Here is a 20,107-nt window from a genome sequence, read left to right on the forward strand (position 1 = left end):
CATATTATTACTGGTTAATAGCTCATACGATATTTATATTATGTAAAATAGGTCAGAAAAAAATAACGTGGAATAAATAGTTTATTTTATTACTTTACACAAATAGGTACATTAATTGGTATACACACAATACATGTTAAGATGAAACGTCCTAAATATAGGTACACTTACTGTTGACTTTATTGTTACACTTCACCCACAAGGCACTTATGACAGCGATACATGTTTATGTGCTTACATGGCTAATACCTTATTTTATACATCGTTAGTCGGTCAGCGCTGTTCCTGCGCCAGACTCTCGATTTGAGGACGGTCCAAGCGCAAGGCGGCGCGGCCCTCGGTGACGCGCAGGTCACGCGCCCCCAGCCGCGAGTAGAAGGCGAGCGCCTGCGAGTTACTCTGCAGCACGTGCCAGTCCACGCGGTGCACGCCCTCCTGCACCGCCATCTGCAACAAGAGCCTCGCACTCAGCAGCCAGCCAACCAACCAGCGAGCAGCGAGCAGCCGCGGCAGGCGCAGCACTCACCCGGCACAGCTCGCGCAGCAGACAGATGCCGACGCCGCGGCGGCGCGCGCCCGGCAGCACGTACAGGTCCTCCACGTAGAACGCGCGCCGCGTCCACGAGGAGTAGGCGCGGTTGCACAGAGCGTGGCCCACCACCTCGCCGCCGCACTCCGCTATCAGTCCGAAGAACCACGGCGGGTTGGCTTCAAATCCATCCTCGATCAGATCTACAACATCACCAATCACCAGTTTTTGTGAAGCAATAACAGCAAGCACTGCTTTACACAACAACAACTTCATCAGAGCTGAATGTTATTCGTGGTAGGTAGACTTTTGTTAAATATCACCGATTTTCCAAAAAAAAAACACTTTATAACATTTCGATTCTTGGTACCATTTGATAGAACTCATCATTGTTCTACATTTCCATTTGCTTTTAGAAATTGTATACATTTCCATACGTCAAGAAAATAAACATTTAATAAAGACAGTGTGCGTTTCCTGTCAAAAGTCAAAACTTGTAGGTATTGCATTTCCTGTTAGTACTTACTCGTGAAACTGTCGGAACTGAAACATTACTCAGAGTCATTTAATGGGTACTTAACCCAATCCTTAGCAATTGTTTTCGAAATAAAATCGTTACTTAAGAATAGTTTAAATAATCATTAACTGACTCTGAGTCCGGCAGTTAGACTGTACGATAATGATGCTATAATAATGATTAAAATAGTTCCTTCAGAAGGTGGCACAGGTGCACTTACCGGCGACGGACAGCTGCGGCCCGCGCGGCTCGCCCTCGAACTCCGCCAGCTCCTGCAACACGGTGCCATCATGTAACAGGCTCGCGACCGCTACTCACAACAAAACAACACAATGCTCTTCCCGGAACACAGGCCGGTGAAGATGAAGGGTAAATAATTATTTTTATTACACATACATTGTGTTCATCCGGCACTATCACGTCTTACTGAAATGAAAATGAATGATATCAAATTATTGATAGTCAAACGAATGAGAATAACTTCTTGTTCTGTAGCCAATTTAGCGACCGACCTAGCTTTCGTGTAGTGGAAACCACTCTTTAGATGATGCGTACTTCTTTGGAAGTTATATCTGGCTGCAGCAGCCTACCGGGTAAAACAGGGTGCATAAAATTCGAAGGGTGAATAGATACTATGAAGAATTTCCCGATATCCATTCACCCCTTTTCTGTATCTATTCACCCCGTTTACCCCTTTCTACCATTTTAACAGCGTTTTCCATCTTTTGCAAAATCCATTGGCTTTCTTTTTGACAGAAGCTGGTAATCCGTTTTCTATGAAATTACTGAAAAACAACTATGCCGTAATAAGGCCTACACGTTTTTTTGTAGGCTTTATTAGGACATGGCACATAGGTAAACAAAACAACGATTATATGAAATACACCGATATTATAGCTATTTCACTAATGTGAGGAGATGGCTAAATGTATAATTGTCATACAGACAAAACACGGCACGTCGTATACTGATAAATATAAAAATACTAACAGTTTACGCTACTCGAATTTTATAAAAACTAAAGTGCGCTCCACGTCGTGATTGTTTTCGACTGTAGGTTCCAACATAATCGCGGCACGGGTTGCTTGCTGTGCTCAAATTAGTTAAGTAATGTGCATGCACACTTCTACAAACTTTGGCGACCATTTGACATCGGGAAGAGGGAAATTTTCAAAATAGGCTTTATTGGGGCATAGGCCTTATTTGGTTAGGGTACTATACTTTTTATTTAGTTGGCAACACTAAGTACCAGACAGGTGTTTGTACTTGAGACGGGCGTGATTCCCGCGTGCGCAGACAAAAACATGGCGAGCAGAGTACCGAGAGCAGTGCGGACCCCACCTGTATCATGTCGAGCACGCGCGGCATGTCCTGCCGCGTGGCGGGCCGCACCACCACGGGCTCCGCGTCCCCGCCGCCGCCGCCGCCGCCGCTCTCTGACTGTGCCGACATGACGACCACGCCGCGACGCTGCGCGCCTCACACTGGCTGTCAATGTCATTATGTCACTCGCACAATATCGTCTGCCAACTACAGATTCTATAATCATGCGTCCAATGTCCTAATGTGTCAATTACAGACATAATAATATCACTATTGCCATAATAAAAAATAAAAGGTGTCAAATTAATGTAGTTGTAAAATATTAACCTCAATTTCCCCTCTTCGGCATCCCGAAATAACATCGGTGCGAAACTGAAGTGAACCGATAACAAAACAAATTGTGACTTTTGTTGTGAATCAACATTTAACACCAGTTATCACCCAATAACCCATGTGAATCCGGGGTGGATCGTAAATTCATACATCATAACAAGATTCTGAAGTTTAGTATCACTAGCGACATCTATGTGCTGGAGTCCGTACTAGCTTGATACTCGAACAGCGATATTACGGCCATTATTCAAAAGATGGCGTCGCAAGCATTTCTCCAATGTCGTATGTGTAATACCACACTTACAACTAATAAATTAATATAACGAAAATACGTTTGTTTGTTACCTTTTTGCGCTTGATTCGCATACAATAGGCATAGTTTAGAGTACGGAAGATGACATTGGCTATGTTTTATCTCGAAAAATTCGTGCGGGCAAAGCAACGGATAAAGATCGACGGTGAGGCGAGAGGAGAGTCAGAATGCTACTAACTGATAACCACTCCATTCCTACCCTTGCTTCTAGCAGTAATCTGCGGACTGGGATATGGGTCAATATTTGCAATCTGCGACTACCAAACAAGAGTTCTCGGGTTCGATTCCCACGTTGAGTAAAATGACAAAATATGGATTCGGTCACTACCCATGTAACATATATTATGTATGTATACTATACCCAGATAAGCCGGATGTTAAGTCAAATGAAATAATGGGCTAACTGTTAAATTGGTTAAAATTAAATTACTTTCTAAGTGTCTGCACCCAACTTGTTTTGTTTCTTTTTAGATTTTTCGCAGTCGATTTTTTTATTGTTATTATGCACGTGAATGCACTATTTAAGTAATATGGAATGATAAATTCTATAACCACTGCTTTAATTTGAAAAAGGATCTTTTAACGAACCAAATATTCTAAATGTTTTCACTTTATCTTGACGTACTACTTGAGTGTACTGAAATCGACCGGGTAATCGACCGGGTTTGGCATAAAGCGCTTCTTTCGAAGCTTTCTTCCTATGGGCTTCCCGAGAAATTGTGCGAATGGGTCTTCTGCTTCCTTGCAGACAGAAGCATTAAGGTCGTTGTCGACGGGGAATGCTCCGACTCTCTGTCTGTAAACGCAGGTGTCCCTCAAGGCTGCATGCTATCACCTACTCTGTTCCTCATCCATATCAATGATATGTTGCAAATCAGCGGCATTCATTGTTATGCGGATGACAGTACAGGTGATGCCTATTATACGGGCCGCGCTAACATTTCTCGAGAAAACGTCATCAAACCGAAACAGACTTGTGTCAGAAATCGAGACTTCTTTGCAGAGAATCTCAGATTGGGGTGAACTTAATCTGGTCCAGTTTAACCCTACTAAGACACAGGTCTGCGTGTTTACCGCTAAGAAACTACCGTTGGTCGTCTCACCTCAGTTTCAAAGTACCCCTCTGACTGCCTCAGTCGGTATTGGAATACTTGGCATCAAATATGCCAATACCTATAATACCTATATAATATTTCGAGCGACGTCCAGTTCCGTGGTCATCTGGAGGATAAGGCTAAATTAGCCTCGAAAAAGCTTGGTGTGCTCAACAGATCGAGGCAGTATTTCACTCCAGCCCATCGCCTGCTTCGGCCCCATATGGAATACTGCTCTCATCTTTGGGCGGGGGCACCCCAGTACCATCCTCTGGACCGCGTTCAGCGGCGTGCGGTTCGGATTGTTAAGTGTCAGGAAGTTTCAAACCGACTTGACACTTTGGCAATGCGTAGAGATGTAGCTTCGTTGTGCATTTTCTATCGCCTATGCCACGGGGAGTGCTCTGAGGAATTGTTTGGTCTTATACCTGCCGCTTCTTTTCACCATCGACCCACACGACAGCATTTCCATCCCCATCATATAGATGGTTGGCAGGCCACAACTGTGCGCTTCTCGCGCAACTTTCTGCCTCGCACAGCAAAACTGTGGAATGAGCTGTCGTCGGCAGTATTTCCGAACCGATACGACCTTCAAACCTTCAAGAAAAGAGCATACTCCTTTAAAAAAAACCGGCAACGCACCAGTGACTCCTCTGGTGTTGCGGGTGTACATGGGCGGCGCTGATCGCTTACCATCAGGTGACTCGTTTGCTCGTTTGTCTGTTGACATGTTACATCAAAAGTTGGCGCATTTAGTAGGGATTTTAAAAAGGTTATATCACTTTCTGCGGCCGACTCGCTAGTTACGTCCACGGTTTGCACGCCTACAAACTTGGCTCCACACTAGATCTGATTACTTTTTGACAGTGCGAGCTATATAGTCTCGTCTTGGCAACATTTAACATGAAATGTTTTTGTGGGATTTCATTTCTTTTTGTAAGTTTTATTTAATTAAGTTTCCCTATTTCAGATTCTACTTTTTTTAGCCCCCACAACTCAACATGATCCCGTAATAAACAGAATTGTTCAACGTGCTGTTATTTGTGAGATACAGGGGTGAGGGAGGGAAAGTTGGGAGAGGAGGAGAGGCTTTCGGATTTTTTTCGTATACACTGCAGCACATTTTATACGACGCTATCAAAAGATTTACCTCTCCGTCGCCGCATTCACACCTCTACCGTCAAAATTTGCGGAAGTCTGAAACAAGCTTTCACCCCCTAGTTTAAGGGGTTGGGGTTGGGGGGTAAAAGTTCCAAGTTTTAGGATTTTTTTGTTGTTCAGGTACTAATACTAGCTTAGATACCAAATTTTAGTTTTCTAGGACTTCAGGAAGTACCTTAAGAATTTTGTTGATCATCAGTGAGTGAGTGAGTGAGTGAGTGAGTGACGAAATCGGGGTATTTTAGATATCAATAAAATCTAAAGTATAAGAGCTATGTAATTGAAACTTTAGAGGTTTATTAAGTCTACCACTGAAATTACATCCCGAAAATTTAGTTTATCTGGTATAATCCAAACTCAAGTTATGAAGGTTGAAAAATACGACGAACCGCTTCGAGAAAAGGTAGGTAGTACCCTTGCGCTTCGCTTGGCTCGTCTTGGCGGGGGCACTACCGTGCCCCCACATTATATTCCAAATTTGTGATACTATAAAACTTAGTTTTCATATATTTTAACTTACAATCATATTAGAAACACACGGGAAGATAGGGGAACCATCAAAAATGACTGGAGGTTGTGGAAACATTATTCGTATAGTTTTCCTCAGAAAGGAAAACCTCGAGCCCGGCACTGCGTGGACACTGGACCGTAGCGCTTTGTCTGTCAAGTTTGTACTGATCTAGTCCTTTGGGTTTAATTTCATTTTGGTTTATTACACTCTCACTAAAAATAACTCTGATTCCACACTCGGAGTGAGGGCGGTTACTCCTCTGGTGTTGCGGGTACAAGATTATACATATGTGTGGCTGGCGCAGCTGTTGTTTTCTGTTCCTTGATTGTCCTTCTATGCCATTCAATACTGGGTAATAATTAGATTGTATTAAAAACCAATTTTATAATTATTATGTGCTTAGGTACTTGTCACGAAATCGCTGTATGCTACGGAAAGCTTGTAATGTATTGTATAGACATGAAATGGGTTCAAACAGTTATCCTACTTAATTAATTGTAAGACATTCAATAGAATGGCAGACAGATCGGAGCTCGCTGTCAGAAGCACACTAGTCGCTATGTTCTCAAAGCTCTCGTCGAGCTTTGCAGTGGTGGATGTAGCCGCTGCGGCCGGCGTGGCCGGGTGCGGGCTGGCGGCTGGCGGCCGGGGTCAGACGTGTCGCGGCGACGTCTTCGTTGCGTAAGCAGGCAGTGGGCAGGGGCGCGGGCGGGGGCGGGGGCGCGCCGCGGCGGGCGCGCTGGCCGGCGGACTCGCGCGCTATCAACGGCCGCGCGCACGCGCACCTAGCTCTCGCGCGCTCGAAGCGCCGCTGTCCGCGGTGATGCTGTGCCACGCGCGCCAGGCGGCCGCGCTCTGACTGCCCTCCACACGCCCTGTGCCTGCCACCGGACTGACTGCGCAATGGCCACCACAAAGAACGAGTATCATTTTGGTGAGTCGCTCCCTTCAGTTTACTTAGTGCCTGAACCACATACGAGGTATCTGCTTAGTAAGTAATTGGAAATTGACCAAAAACATTCACTATCAAAGTCGGTGCAATGCGATCGAAACATAAAGCTAAATAAAAACTTTGGGCGCTGTACACACATCACATCTGTATATAAAAGTAAAGTTGGTAATTGATAATCAATCAAAATAAATGTGTGTAGATAATATTTCAAGTGATGTACCTACAGCATGCCCAGCTGACATCATTTTATAAAACCAATTTTTAACGTATAAATAATGTTAAATACAATAATATCAACAGTAGGGGTGTAAGTGATGTGACACATAGGCTAGACAACAGTCGAATATTTCATAATGCGACACACACAATACACAATACTTACCAACTAGAAATAGAGAAAAGTCGCATTTGATAAAGCCTGCCAGTGATAGAGCCTGCCAGTGAAACCCCAACCAATTAGTTGTGTCGTCGGCTGCGTAACGTGGTTACTTCTACACTCTGCACCGTGTTGGTCGTATTTTTAATAAAAACATCTTAAACCCGTGACACGTCGCGTGTCACCTCACGCCATGATGTAGCCGCAGTAGCAATAGTGCAGGGTTGAGGCCCCCCATTAATGCGTGATATTTGCTCGATAAGTATAGAATAATACCGGCAACAGCTTGAGTTATCCACGCAATATTTGGATTTCAAATTCAATTGTCACGATAATTTTTTTTCTTTGATAAAGAACGTAGACATTTCCAAAAGAACATCTTATATTGTTCAGAGCCATGGATACGTTAACGACCATACAATAAATCATAAAATTTCACATACAAATCGTAACCAAAATTACCCACATCCAGAACAACATTATCTCAACCAAAGAAAATATGCTCCGTGCAGGAGTCGAACCTGCGACATTTTTAATCAACTGTGCAGTCAGAAAGAAACAAACATTAAACTTTTTTACAGATAATGCTGCGGAATCTGTGATGCACATAGATCTTTTTGCATTTTCTGATTTACGTAAATAATCTTAGACTCCTTTAATAAATCTTAAACGGGCCAAGATATGCCCGTTACCAGAAAAAATTTCGATTTCACTTCGATCTCAAAATACTGACTTCGAAGCAGTTCATGAAACGCCTGCCCAATCGTTACTGTGAATCTGCTGAAAGCACTCAAACGCCCTCACAGTACCGGTCGGTCGCACCACCACCATCCCGGACCCCCGAGTTCGTAGCCCACGGCATGGTCTCGTCGAACCCGACGCTGCTAACACATCAGTTCTACAAGAGAGCAGTAGCGACTAGTATCAAATACTCCGACCTGTAGGGCTACTCCGGTTCTCGAATGCGAAGTTTCGTTTAATCTTCGGCCGTAGGTTTTATTGATTTACTTATAAAATTTTCAAACCAAAAGCTATTTACTTCTCTTTATGTCATTCCTTTATTTTTGTTCGAAATGCAGTACCAAATCTCCGAAGTTTCGGACGAAACTTCGTGTTTCGTTGAGTTAGAGTAGGCCCCCTGATCCAGTGGGAACGCCTGGGCACGCCTGGGTGTCGGAGCACAGGGCGGCGGTATGTCCTGCTCGGGCTGAGCACCGCAGTGTTGGTGCCTACTGCCTGCCGCCCTGACCAGGGTCCTGCAATCCAAGACTTTAGCGAGCAGGACTATGACTGCGCATTAGGGAATACAAATTTATTAATTTTGCGAGATCAGCGAATACAATCTCGTGAGATCTTGCCAATTTCGAGGCGTCGCGAGACTGGCCAACTTTATGTATTTGTAAGTTTTTTGCCAATAATAATCTGAACGTTTGAATAAATTAGTCAGTAAAATATAGTAAAACATAAATATAATCTGATAAACCTATTTTCATTACTTTTTTAAAGAAATAAAACTTAATCTGCCTAGCCGAAATGAATATCTGACCTTCATAACAAATCGGTAATTTTATCTCTGTTTTGACAGAAAACTCGTTCCATGTACTAATGTCAAAATTCAATAATTACAGTACCTACCGTACTAACTTGAGTTGACTATTGAATAGCGATACTATTATCAATCAAATAAACCGTTTGAAGCTCGAGTGTAATCTCGCGAGATCTCGTTCATTTTTCGGCCGAGATAAACCGGTCAAAACACGGCGAGATCTCAGAGTTTAATGATATTTAACAAATTCAACAACATTAAAGAGACCGGAACATAAATAGACCAGAACCTAATGAAGCAATCATTGGACCTAATGAGCTCAGTGGCGTGCCCTTGCAGGGTATGTCCAGCGGTGGACGAGGACAGCTGATGTTGAAGTAGAAACCAGCACTAGTGACATTGTCGTGTACGGCTCGGTGATAGCTGCGAGCTGATCAAGTTGCACATGTGCACGTTAAATACTGTATAGTATAGTTTATGCGCACCTTATCACGAAATCGCAATTCTTTGTTTAGATCTAGCCTAGGTTCATGACGTAGGTAGTAAGTTGAACGCGCGAGTGCCGCTGCACTCGAACCGTTGCATGCACTGCGTGCGGCGGCGCGCCGTTTTGTACCGTGCGGCGCGGGCACAGGGTCGCAGTCGCTGTGCGCCTCCCGCGGACTTCCTACCATTGAGCACGCGCTGCTCCTTATCGCTGAGCGTTCGAACACCATTTTTATATGGCGTGCACCAGTTGGAGTTCACGAAGCTGGCTCGAGCTCGCTCGGAGCGAGGTCGTTTGCCGCGAAGGCCGGTGGAGTCCTGGGCGCAGGCAAGAAGCCGCGAGACACGCGGGAGTCTTGCAGTTTATCTGGCAGCGATTAGATAAAGGCGGTGCGCGCGGCAGTAGGCCCGCACGCGGCCCGCGCGCCGCCCGCCGCCGCCCGCCGCGCGCCGCTTCCTTGTTATTGTTAGCGAGTGTTGACCGCGCGCCGCTGCCTCCGCCTGCACGCTGCTTCACACGCACTCTTATTATTATTTAACAGCGATTAACGTAATATGCAAGTAAATAGCACTCGATCAATTAGGCGATATCAGAACAATAAAATAATTAATCATTTATTCATCCACTTCCGGCACAATGTATGGTGCGTGAGGTGTGCGGTGCTGTTCAATACGCATGCGCTCGCGCAGGGAGCTTCCGTTACTCAGCGATAACGTGGTGCAAGCGCACATTTCCCATTGAACCGTGTCCGTGACGTGTGCGGTGTCGCGGTGCAGTACAGTGCAGTACAGTGCAGTACAGTGCAGTACAGTGCAGTACAGTGCAGTACAGTGCAGTACAGTGCAGTACAGTGCAGTACAGTGCAGTACAGTGCAGTACAGTGCAGTACAGTGCAGTACAGTGCAGTCTGCTGCCTGCGCCGTGCACTCGACTGGTGGCCCACCGTGACACGGGAACACTTGTTTTGTAGGTACAATTACTTCTGTAAGGTTGACGAGGTCGTTTACCAACTGGCTAATGTGCAACGTGTCGCGGATTCGATTCCCATACGGAACTACTGTTTGTGTTCAAAAACTGTTGTTTGTGGGTATAACGTGTATGTAAAGGAGACCGGTAAACTTCCATAGTGAATTTCACGTTCACGGACAAACACGAAATACTGTGGCTTTTGTAGGACTTGTATTAGTATTCAGCCATGTGTAGTTAGTTGTCCGATAGTTGTGCGATAGACCTCGGGAAATATTTACAATAGTTTGGAGTCAAGAAATCCTGCTAGCATTTGTTCCCGCTCTAAAGACAGTTTTGGAAATTTTAAAATGAAGTAAAACTTACAGGATTTTGATTTATTGTCCTTCGATGCAACAGGGATCAGAGATTTTCAAAAAAAAGATACGAATTCAAGTTAACTGACTATAATCTATTCATGGACTAACATCCGCTCGCGGCTTTGCTCGCGCACTTTTAAGGGGTTGGACGAAAGCTTATAAAAATGATACACGAGTATTTGTTAGTTACAAATAGTCCGCATACAAACAAACAAACGTCTTGAACTTACTCCTTCATCTCTCTACAATTGTCCAAGTACATAGACTTCTTATTACAAATTAAAACAAAATGAAATTCAAATGTAGGTTAAGATTATTTTAAGTTGTACATATTAATTATTTTTACAAATAAATTAGTGTTTTTATTCAAGTTAAAAAAAAACACGTCTCAGATTTTCCAGAGCAGAATGAAAGTGTACCGTACCCATAGAAACATTTGTATAATATTATATGTTATATGTTACATAATATGTTGCCAGACGAAACCATGCAGTTCGCATTGTCGAAATGTAATCAGATTTCATGTAGACTAAGTTTCTTACCCTACATACCCAGCCCTAAGTCTATAAAGCCTAATGTACACTAAAGTTGCGATGAAATACCACAGCCGTAGCTCGTAGCAGCGAGCTTGCTATTTATCTACTTGGCGTGCAAACGGTGCATTTGATTAAGGCAAAGTTTGTAAAAAGTTTGCGTGTAAGCGACACTCTACGTAAATTCCGGTTACTAAATTAGTAGCAGGAAAACGAAGCTACGTGCTACGTGCTGCGTGCTACGAGCTACGGGTTACGGTCTACGCGCTACGAGCTACGGCAGTAATATTTAAAAACCAACTTAAGTGCAAAATTAGGGCTATATAAGCTTGCTGTATATTAAATCTTTTGGCTGTGTGCAAATTGTAATGAATTGTCTCTCGATTTGGCAACATTTTATATGTTTATTTTGTGAGTTTATACATTACATCGTTAAAAATTCTATCGTTCGGAGAGTATCCACACCGTGTATAGCTCACTGAGCCACCTTCGACCAGTGCACCAGTTGCACTGCCGACGTGGACATCAACGTCCCGTATATGATTGTTGTTCTTGATTTGAATACACTGTCCAGCCGAACCGTTTAATGTTTTTCACTGTAGTGAACTGTTTTCTTTTCCCTACATAAATATTTGAATCTCTTTGAGAGAAGATTCTTTAAGAACAATTACATTCGATTCCATAAGCAATGTGAGGACATCTTCGTAGAATATTACGTGGCTTTTTCCAAATTTGTCCGGAACCCGGAACCACATGGATCAGTCAGGATGTTCTTCTATTTGGAATGTACTCATGTACATGTATGTAATAGATAAACACGTAATCAATCGATACAGGGGACTAGGTGTAGACTCAGACTACGTGCAGTTCCTGCAGTACTGGCACTGCAGGAACTTGGACGGTCATATACATATATATGTGACATACAGACACTCAGCAGTAGTACATGTCATCAGTCTCTCTGAAAGACCTCCAGAACGGACATATCTTTCTCATAGTATGTTATAGAAGCTGAAAACTACATAGCCTGTTGTGTGTCTCTCATGCGGTAGGTACGTAGGTACATAGGTGTATGTATATTTAATAATCCATGACGTTTATTCGATTAGGTACTTTTACTCGTTGCCTTAAACAGCTTAAAATATGATTCGAACTAGACTAAAAGATAAAACGAAATTGAAACCTGCTGAGCTCAGCTCATCGAGTGACTATTTAAAACGAATTACTTAATCATGAATACAAAATTTATCGGTGTGATGATATCAGTTTGTGAGTTGTGTCTGTCAATGTAAATATCGTTGCGTAGGGGGCGGGCGGGGCGCGCGGGGCGCGCGGGGCGCGGGGCGGGGCGCGGGCCGCGATAAGCAGCGCCCTCGGCGACCCCGGAGCTCCCCGGCCGGCGCTCGCTGCTCGTCCGCGGACGTGCTGCGCGCGCTTGGAAATCGCGAACGTATCATTACGTGCCATTCATCTTGATCTCCGATACACATCGCCGTCGCATCGGTCTGTACGATTGCGCCACTTTGCGATATTCACCGTATTCGTATAGGTTCCTAGTAAAAGACATACCTGCGCCTGCTGAGTCTGCCGTCACATTCAAGTTTCCACTAGCAGTTCTCACATCCACTTCTAAGAATATTAAGAGAAGCAAGCCCACGTGGCAGAAGCCCAGCAAACAGTAACATCACGAATATCGTTACCGAGTGAGACGAGTTCATCGAGTGGTGACATGTGTGTTGGTACCTACATACCACTTCGTTACTCACATGTACGGCATTGTACTTTATACATGTAGTACCTAGTGGTCAGTAGTCGATCTTACACTCTGCAGTCAGCATTCCTGGTGGCCGAGTGGCTGACTGACAATGCGCAGCAAAACAATTGCTCTCATTGCGGAATGTAGGATTAAAATTTCTATAGATACAGGAAAATTAGGGTCCCTTATCCACATAGGTAACCGTATGTACATACGACGCGGCATCATGATATTATATACTTTCAGCTTTGAGATGTGAGATAGTGCCGCGGCTGATAAAGTAGTCTTACGCCATGTGGTCGTAGCTCGCACCCCGTCTCATTAGTCTCTCTCCCGACTCGATTTATGCGAGAGTACCTAATTGGTTTCCTATAGGTACAAAGCGATTGTTATTGTTGGTATTAGCATCGTGCAATAGACACAGTTCCTATGGAGAGGTCTGTCGCACCGGACCGTGTCTCTTTACCATTGTTTGTAATTTGGACGTGCTACATATTATAATTTGTACCAGGCGGGACAGAGACCATATGCCAACCTATTACTTAGCTCACACACTTGTAGGTACATATTTGAGTAGAGAGAGCCTAGTTAATTAAACCGTGAAAGACAATTGAATATTGGATGAATAAACATGTCTTGCAATGTTATTTTATATGGCGGTAGTATTCGGACCTCCCTGTCCTGCCTGAGTGGCCACGTGTGTCTGGCACGCGAGGGGCCACTCAGGCAATGAGTCCTCCAGGCGGAGTGCGGAGGCAGGCGCTAGGCGGAGTGTAGTGAGTGTTGCGAGTGTTGCGTGGTGTCGCGGCCATCATGACACAGCGGCGTGGACAGTGAGTTGGTGACGGTTGCGTTGGATCATTAAATTATTTTTACTGTCGCTAGTATGGCAGCAGGCGGGCGCGGAGGGCGGCGGAGCGCGGGTGCGGGGGGCGGGGTGGAGCTGCGCTGATAACGTTGAACTGCCGACCTCCGGCCTCTGCGCTTAAAAAGTATTAATATCACCATTTATTTAAACGTCCACCCCACTCCCGTGTCTCCCCCCGCACTACACGCACACTACCACAACATGCCCGTGTTGAACCAATAATAAATGTAATACCTACCTACTACTCATTAGGCATTAACTAGTATATTGAGATTTTTTCTACTATTATAACAAGCTTAACAATAGTCCAGCCCGCGGATCGACTTCGGTAGCAGTTGGGTAGTTTCCTCAGACAAAAATAAATTATATCGACTTTGCAATATAAAAAAAAAAAATAAAAACAATCACACTTTCATTCGTAGATTTGATGATTTACTTACTTAATTTTCTAATTTTTCTAGCTAACTTTCTAGAAATAAGTCAGCTATTTGACGTAAACGTAAAACGTATTTTTCGCTTCCCCGGGCTTCTCGAAGGCCTCGCTCCAGATACCCACATCTACAGCCATAAGCTAGAAGGTCCCCAATAGATCGTTTTCGGTGACATCCGTATCGCTGATCACTGAGGAGATCGTTACCCCCAAGGTATGCCAGAAGCCTATCATTCAATATTCGTTCCGACCGACACCGACCGAGATAGGTCTGTAGTTTTTAGGGTCGGCAAGATATTTTTGTTTGTACTTGTAATGTACAGAATTTACACTTCTACTATAAAACATGTTGTGTGTCTGTGTGTTCAAGCATCGCACAAAATCGACCGGTCCCATCACGATGAAACTTGATGTAATTATACCCTTGACACGACTACTGTACCAAACGCAAATGATATGTTTGTCGACAGTTATGTTACCCGCAGTGGACCCTACGCTGTAACTACTGTAGGGCCGATGGTGGAAGTCAACTTGAACCGTTCGCAGCGTCGGGATCTTATTAATAATGTGTGTATGTTTGTTACTAAAATGGCTGTAGGAATCGAGATGAAATTTGGAACGTAGATTGTGGTCTGGATTAACACATAGGACACTTTTTATTCTACGGGACTGCGGGCAAAGCTAGTACATAAATACACAACATCACCCATCATTTTTTTTTTTTTTTTTTTTTTTTTAGAAAGGGGGAAAATCATCCAATGACTTCTCCTGCCTTGGGTGAGGCGAGAGGGAGTGTCAGACTCTTACTGACTAAAAACCACCCCGTTCCTTCTCCTGCTTTGAGCCGGAGCCCCGGTAACCTTTTACGTTGTCCGCAGCTCCGGATCGGGCATCAGCCCTACTGGGCCCCATCTATGGTGGTCTTATGGCTCTTTGAGGCGCGCGCGGAACGCGACGCGCCGTACGCACGGGTCTGGTTTTGTTCGGGCGGCGAGCTACCCTTGCTCGTCGTCCGCAGACCCGCACTTACGGTGGCCGGAGATCGTCACGCGATCCCCGACGCCCGGAGTGTCTTCTGCGGCGGCTGGGGCGTGAGGAGGATCGTTCCCTCACGCGCTCCGCCTCCTCCTTAGCTAGCATGACTGCTTCGCAGAAGGAGGAGACGGCATCCCATTCCCCCTCGCTCCGCACCATGGCCTGAACCAGGGCCGGACGCGAGAGGTCACCGTCGCCGATCACATCCCTAAGGACACGGCGGTGCTCAGCCCATGCAGGGCACACCGCTACTGTATGCTCCACTGTGTCCTCCGGGTGGTCCTCGCAATGACGACACCCGGGCAACATCACCCATCGGGTGTACAATCTTTGAAATGTAACATTAACATAAAAGAGATTAAAGCGATTGGATACATAAGTAAATAATAACTGATAGTTGTCATAATTATTTCCTCATTCAAATATTACTTAATTATTTGTCATTTAATAGTTGATTCATAATAATCACAATTACAATGTCAATTTTCATACAATTATATTCTGTCATAACAGCAGTCCTTCTTGTATACCTATCGCCTTTCAATTAGTTTACATATCGGAACTGGAAGTTAACCAGAGCGAACATATCTATTTTTATTTGTTTACAAAATAAATCCGTACATATAATAATTCTAAATATGTACGTTATAAAATTAAAGAAATAATGTCTACAGATCGAACTGAGTCAGTCTGTCTAACTCAGTTATCTGTTCTCAGGGGTTCCCAACCCTGTCTCAGTCACGAACCACTTTCACCATCCTTGTTAGGTTAGGCACTACTGTTACTACTATTTTTGTATGTGCTCCCACTCTAACATTTTCTCCAGAGTCGTGTGGTTCGTTCTCATAAGTCATAAGAATATGGACTTGCATTCAGTACCGGCGTAAACTGACACCCCGGGCGAAAATATTGTGGCGCCCACTTGAGGGAAGCAATATCAAGTGTTAGTAGTAGTTTTTCATTTTATTAGCGCCCCCCAGACTTTGTCGCCCTGGGCCATCGGCCCATGTCGCCCCCCCCCCCCGCTAACGCCGGCACTGCTTGCATTATTGAAATCAGTTGCTTCTCTCTTGCTTTGAAATAAGTTTGATTACAGCGTACAGCGTAGTATTTATTGGGCAGAGGTATTGTTTTGTGTATTTTCTTTCGTTTCGCGGAACATACTTAGTCTTCTGCCACGGACCACCAGTTGGGAACCACTGGTGTAACTAACACCACCTGAGAGAGGCGCGGGGCCGGTGGCTTTACGTGCTTTACAGGACGTGGGGTTGCAAACCCGCCGAATTTCCTAGCTCTGAACTGACAATAATGGTCACTTTAATCAGAAACATCCTGTACCACTTGGACATGTTTTGGTGTTTATGAATTTGAGGATTGCGGAGATTTTGGAGGGCATCCGTGTCCTCACTCACACGGCGAATCACAACGCTAGCGTTGTTTCCCGCTGGTATTCTGTGAGGTTGTGGTATCACTCCGGTCGAACCGGTCTGTTCGTGCCGGAGCATGGATTTCCCACACTTACGATTTCATCACGAGTGAGTACAGGTTTACTTTATCCACCAACGATGTGCTACAAAGTTACTGTGGGCCCGCAGCGCCGTGTGTGCGACTCCTCCTGCAGACTTCCACACGCGCGTCTCGGACGCAACTCGTCATGCCTTCGCTTAGTCACACGCTATTCACCATCTGCAATGGCTATCAATGGGAATAGATAGCAGCCAGTTAGTGACCATTGCAAATGTTTCCTTGACTAAGTAATTCCGAGTCTGACACACAAGGGGTGCATTCCAGCCGGGTTAGTCACGAGGAACGCCGCCGCCCCCGCACCCCCGCACCCCCGCACCTCCCTTTACGTAAGCTGTGGTTCCTGTAATTACTGCCTAATGATTTTGTGGGGATTTTTTACATGTTATGAAATGTCGAAACACAAACATTAATGTAGTTGCTTGCTATGTAAGTAGTTGTTTAATGACTACCAACTACTAATTCCTCACTAGTAATTACTAATATATTTCTATTTAAGTAGTATTGTTTACGCTCAAATGTTTGTCAATTAAGGTGCAAACAGTATCGAAGCAGTCACCTCGTTTACGTAAACGAGCAACAATTATTATTAGCTATGTACTGACTTTTACAACAAATACGTATAGGCTCTCTGCGCTGTGTGACTAACATTCACACACAAAACATAAAACTAAGCACAGAACAACGTACGTAGTAGTAGTAATGATACATTACAGGGGGTGTGGGAGCCAAGTCTGCGCTGGCCACCCGTGTAGCATGCGTGTGCGTGGTGGGGCCGTAGGGCTTTGTGGACTATTCTCTTGACCCCTTACACATCGCGCGGACGTCAAGCAGCCAAAGACATGGACAATACGAGGTTATATAAATATTTCTTAAATGAAAAAGAAATAATAAGACGCAACAGCGACCCCCGCGATAGACTCTGCGTGCTGCACAGCAGACCCTCCGTCCTCCGGGGTGAATCAGCGCTCTGGGAATTTGGCAAAGTGTCGCAATCATCGTCGGTATTGCAGGCACCAGCTAGTATGTGTCATAGCTGTGCGTACCTGCGACTTGCGAGTGCCGATACAAGGAGTCACGGCTGCCATCCACTCGCTCACTGGACATACATGCGAGTGATGTTCCTACATATACTGTCGTACCTCTGTGTTATTGTGTACAGTCTATTACGCGTACTATGTACATGTTATATGACAGATTTATAAAAGATGTGTTAAAATCATCCCCCACCTCCATAAATGAACACGTTTATGAATTGTGCGCCATGCTCTTTGCTGCGTTTATAAATTGCGCGGTAGAAATATTGTCCATCTACCTAGACAAATCCAATATTTATTTTCGTTTCGAAATGTTTCCTCAAAATAATCACCACGCTGGACGGCTGCGGCTGTAGTCAGCCAGCGGCCACGACGGCGACGTGGAACGTATACCTACTGGTGGCCGCGCTGCTCTCATTGTATTAGCTCGAGAAGGTGTACATTTTTATGAATACCCGTCGTCTGTGAAAAATGCACGATAATAAGAAATAGACTCATTAAAGACATTTTTTCCGACAAAAATTTGCCATGATGCGCTCACTGTCAAAAGGTGATTGCAGGGCTGTGTGCGACCGTCAGGACCTACATACTCTACTGGAGCTATTACTAAGGAAGTAGGACGAGCAAGCAATGAGCGATGGATGATTGTTCGTACTGCGTCTGTGTGGCGGCAACTATCGTTCGACATCCAAGCGGCTGAGAGCAGACATTGCTAGTTAGGGCTAAGTAGAGTGAGACCCTCCGCTCTACATGGCATGATTACTTTGTATCTGTGTGCCATGGCGCCGTTGGGTCTCGTGTTGGCAAACACTTTGGATATTTTGATGGGTTTGGTTAGCGGTAGTGAGTGGCGAGTCCCAGCACGTCAGTCGGCTCCCACGGCCTTCCAGGAAGCGGGCGGCGGCGGGCGGCGCGCGCCCGACTTTAGTAACTGCCTCATTAACGTAATCTTTATCTACAGGCCCCTACATTGTGGCCTGCCTGGGACTGACTCGTGTCACATTACTGTCGTGTCTAAATATACAACTACCTACCTATCTACCTCTGAGTCAGGAGGGATTTTTGTCAATAGATACTATAATATGTTATATAATAGTTATTTAAGAGATTGACGTGTAAAAGTGTTATTTTATAACCTATTTGCAAAATAAATATCATTTATCATTTAATATATTAGCCCGTTCGCAGGTAGTACAGACAAGGCTCTAATTGGCCATACAATCTAAACTTGTATATTTTGTACAATAATTTATGTATCACTGTTGGTTACATTAACAAATCAATAAATAATACAAAATCTAGTACAAAAAAATCAAAGTTTAGTAACTCAAACACGTAAAAAGCCAACAAGTACAACAATGTATAGCTGCATGGTCCACACTGTAGGTACTTACTACGCACTAGCTAAAGTAACGAATGTAACAAAGCATTCAATGTTCAGCGCATTTCGTTCAGCGCTGGCAAGTGAACGTTAGACTTGACTTACCTACATTAGTATTTTCTCCTGTGTCGTGGGTGCGTTTGCAAACGTATAATTTCACGCACACATGATAACCAGACCCGCAACAACAATATGTGGAGCACACAAAGAGTTGCGACATGCGGCATAAGTACCCGCTATAGGTTGCGCGGCAACGGTTACCCAACTACGGTACCAACCGAGCAGTATTGCTACAAAACAGGTGACAATACCTGCCGGTAGGTTGCAGTCAGCGTCAGAGTGCTGCGAGGTATTGGATTCTGTAGCCACAGAAGTCACTGCCTACCTTATTGCTTGTGTGGTGTACTAGTGCGGCCGTGGCTCTCCTTGTATGTTCACTCAACTTACTCATACGGATGGAGGCAAAAGCTTCTTCTTGCTCTTGGAAGAACATACATGTCAATATACCTACGTATGGGCCTTTGGTACGTGATATCTAAATGTTGGACAATATACATATTATTTCAATATAATATGTCGGGACCTATCGGTATAAGACGGGAACATTTGAGTCAACGGTAGTAATGGGTCCCGACTGTTAAAGTTGTTTTAATTACTGTCAGTATCTGACCCGAACTTGATTTACTTACTCTTTAGTTTCTTTTACAGTCGGCTATTTTATTTTTGCTATTTATTATGTATATGTACCTACATATAATTCTCAGTGATAGCACGATGTTCGGCCATAGACCCGCGTCCTATTACGATGGGACCGACAAGTATTCCAATAACATTGTTGGAAATGTACCTGCGCCCGCCATCGCCATCACGCCTGTGGCAGCAGTGACACGTGTCCATGGTGGTGTGTTTGTGCAGGCAGATAATGTTCTACAACAATGCTCGCATCAGCTAACGATGATGGCTCGTTACAAGTTGTTTATTTACACTGGCGCGGCGCCCCGCGGTGCCCGGGCTGTCGGGCCCGGCAGTGCCCGGGACAGACTTGTCACAACAATTTTTTACAATCTGCATGTGTT

The 20,107-nt window shown here is 44.6% G+C and overlaps 2 protein-coding genes across 5 annotated transcripts in view; one reads left to right on the forward strand and one right to left on the reverse strand.

Annotated features, from left to right (window-relative positions):
* Nucleotides 1-68: 68 nt before the first annotated feature.
* Nucleotides 69-2,554, reverse strand: LOC118262628 (thialysine N-epsilon-acetyltransferase). Its single transcript, XM_035574148.2, has 4 exons — nt 2,388-2,554; nt 1,267-1,318; nt 527-732; nt 69-447 (listed from the first exon to the last, which is right to left on the reverse strand). Exons 1-4 carry the CDS (start codon nt 2,496-2,498, stop codon nt 274-276), a joined length of 543 nt encoding a protein of 180 aa, XP_035430041.2. The 5' UTR covers nt 2,499-2,554; the 3' UTR covers nt 69-273.
* A 3,952-nt stretch (nt 2,555-6,506) lies between these two features.
* LOC118263184 (transcription factor BCFI) overlaps nt 6,507-20,107 on the forward strand; it is a 47,435-nt gene continuing 33,834 nt past the window's right edge. For 2 of the 4 annotated variants that reach the window (XM_050697711.1, XM_035575024.2), the window contains exon 1: nt 6,509-6,715. In XM_050697711.1, the coding sequence (XP_050553668.1) occupies nt 6,685-6,715 (31 nt within the window). In that variant the 5' untranslated portion in view covers nt 6,509-6,684. Of the gene's footprint in view, nt 6,716-20,107 lie in introns of all 4 variants that reach the window. The other 2 variants (XM_050697716.1, XM_050697715.1) reach the window with 2 other exon arrangements.

This window comes from Spodoptera frugiperda, chromosome 12 (assembly GCF_023101765.2).
Source record: "Spodoptera frugiperda isolate SF20-4 chromosome 12, AGI-APGP_CSIRO_Sfru_2.0, whole genome shotgun sequence".
Classification (NCBI taxonomy): domain Eukaryota; kingdom Metazoa; phylum Arthropoda; class Insecta; order Lepidoptera; family Noctuidae; genus Spodoptera; species Spodoptera frugiperda.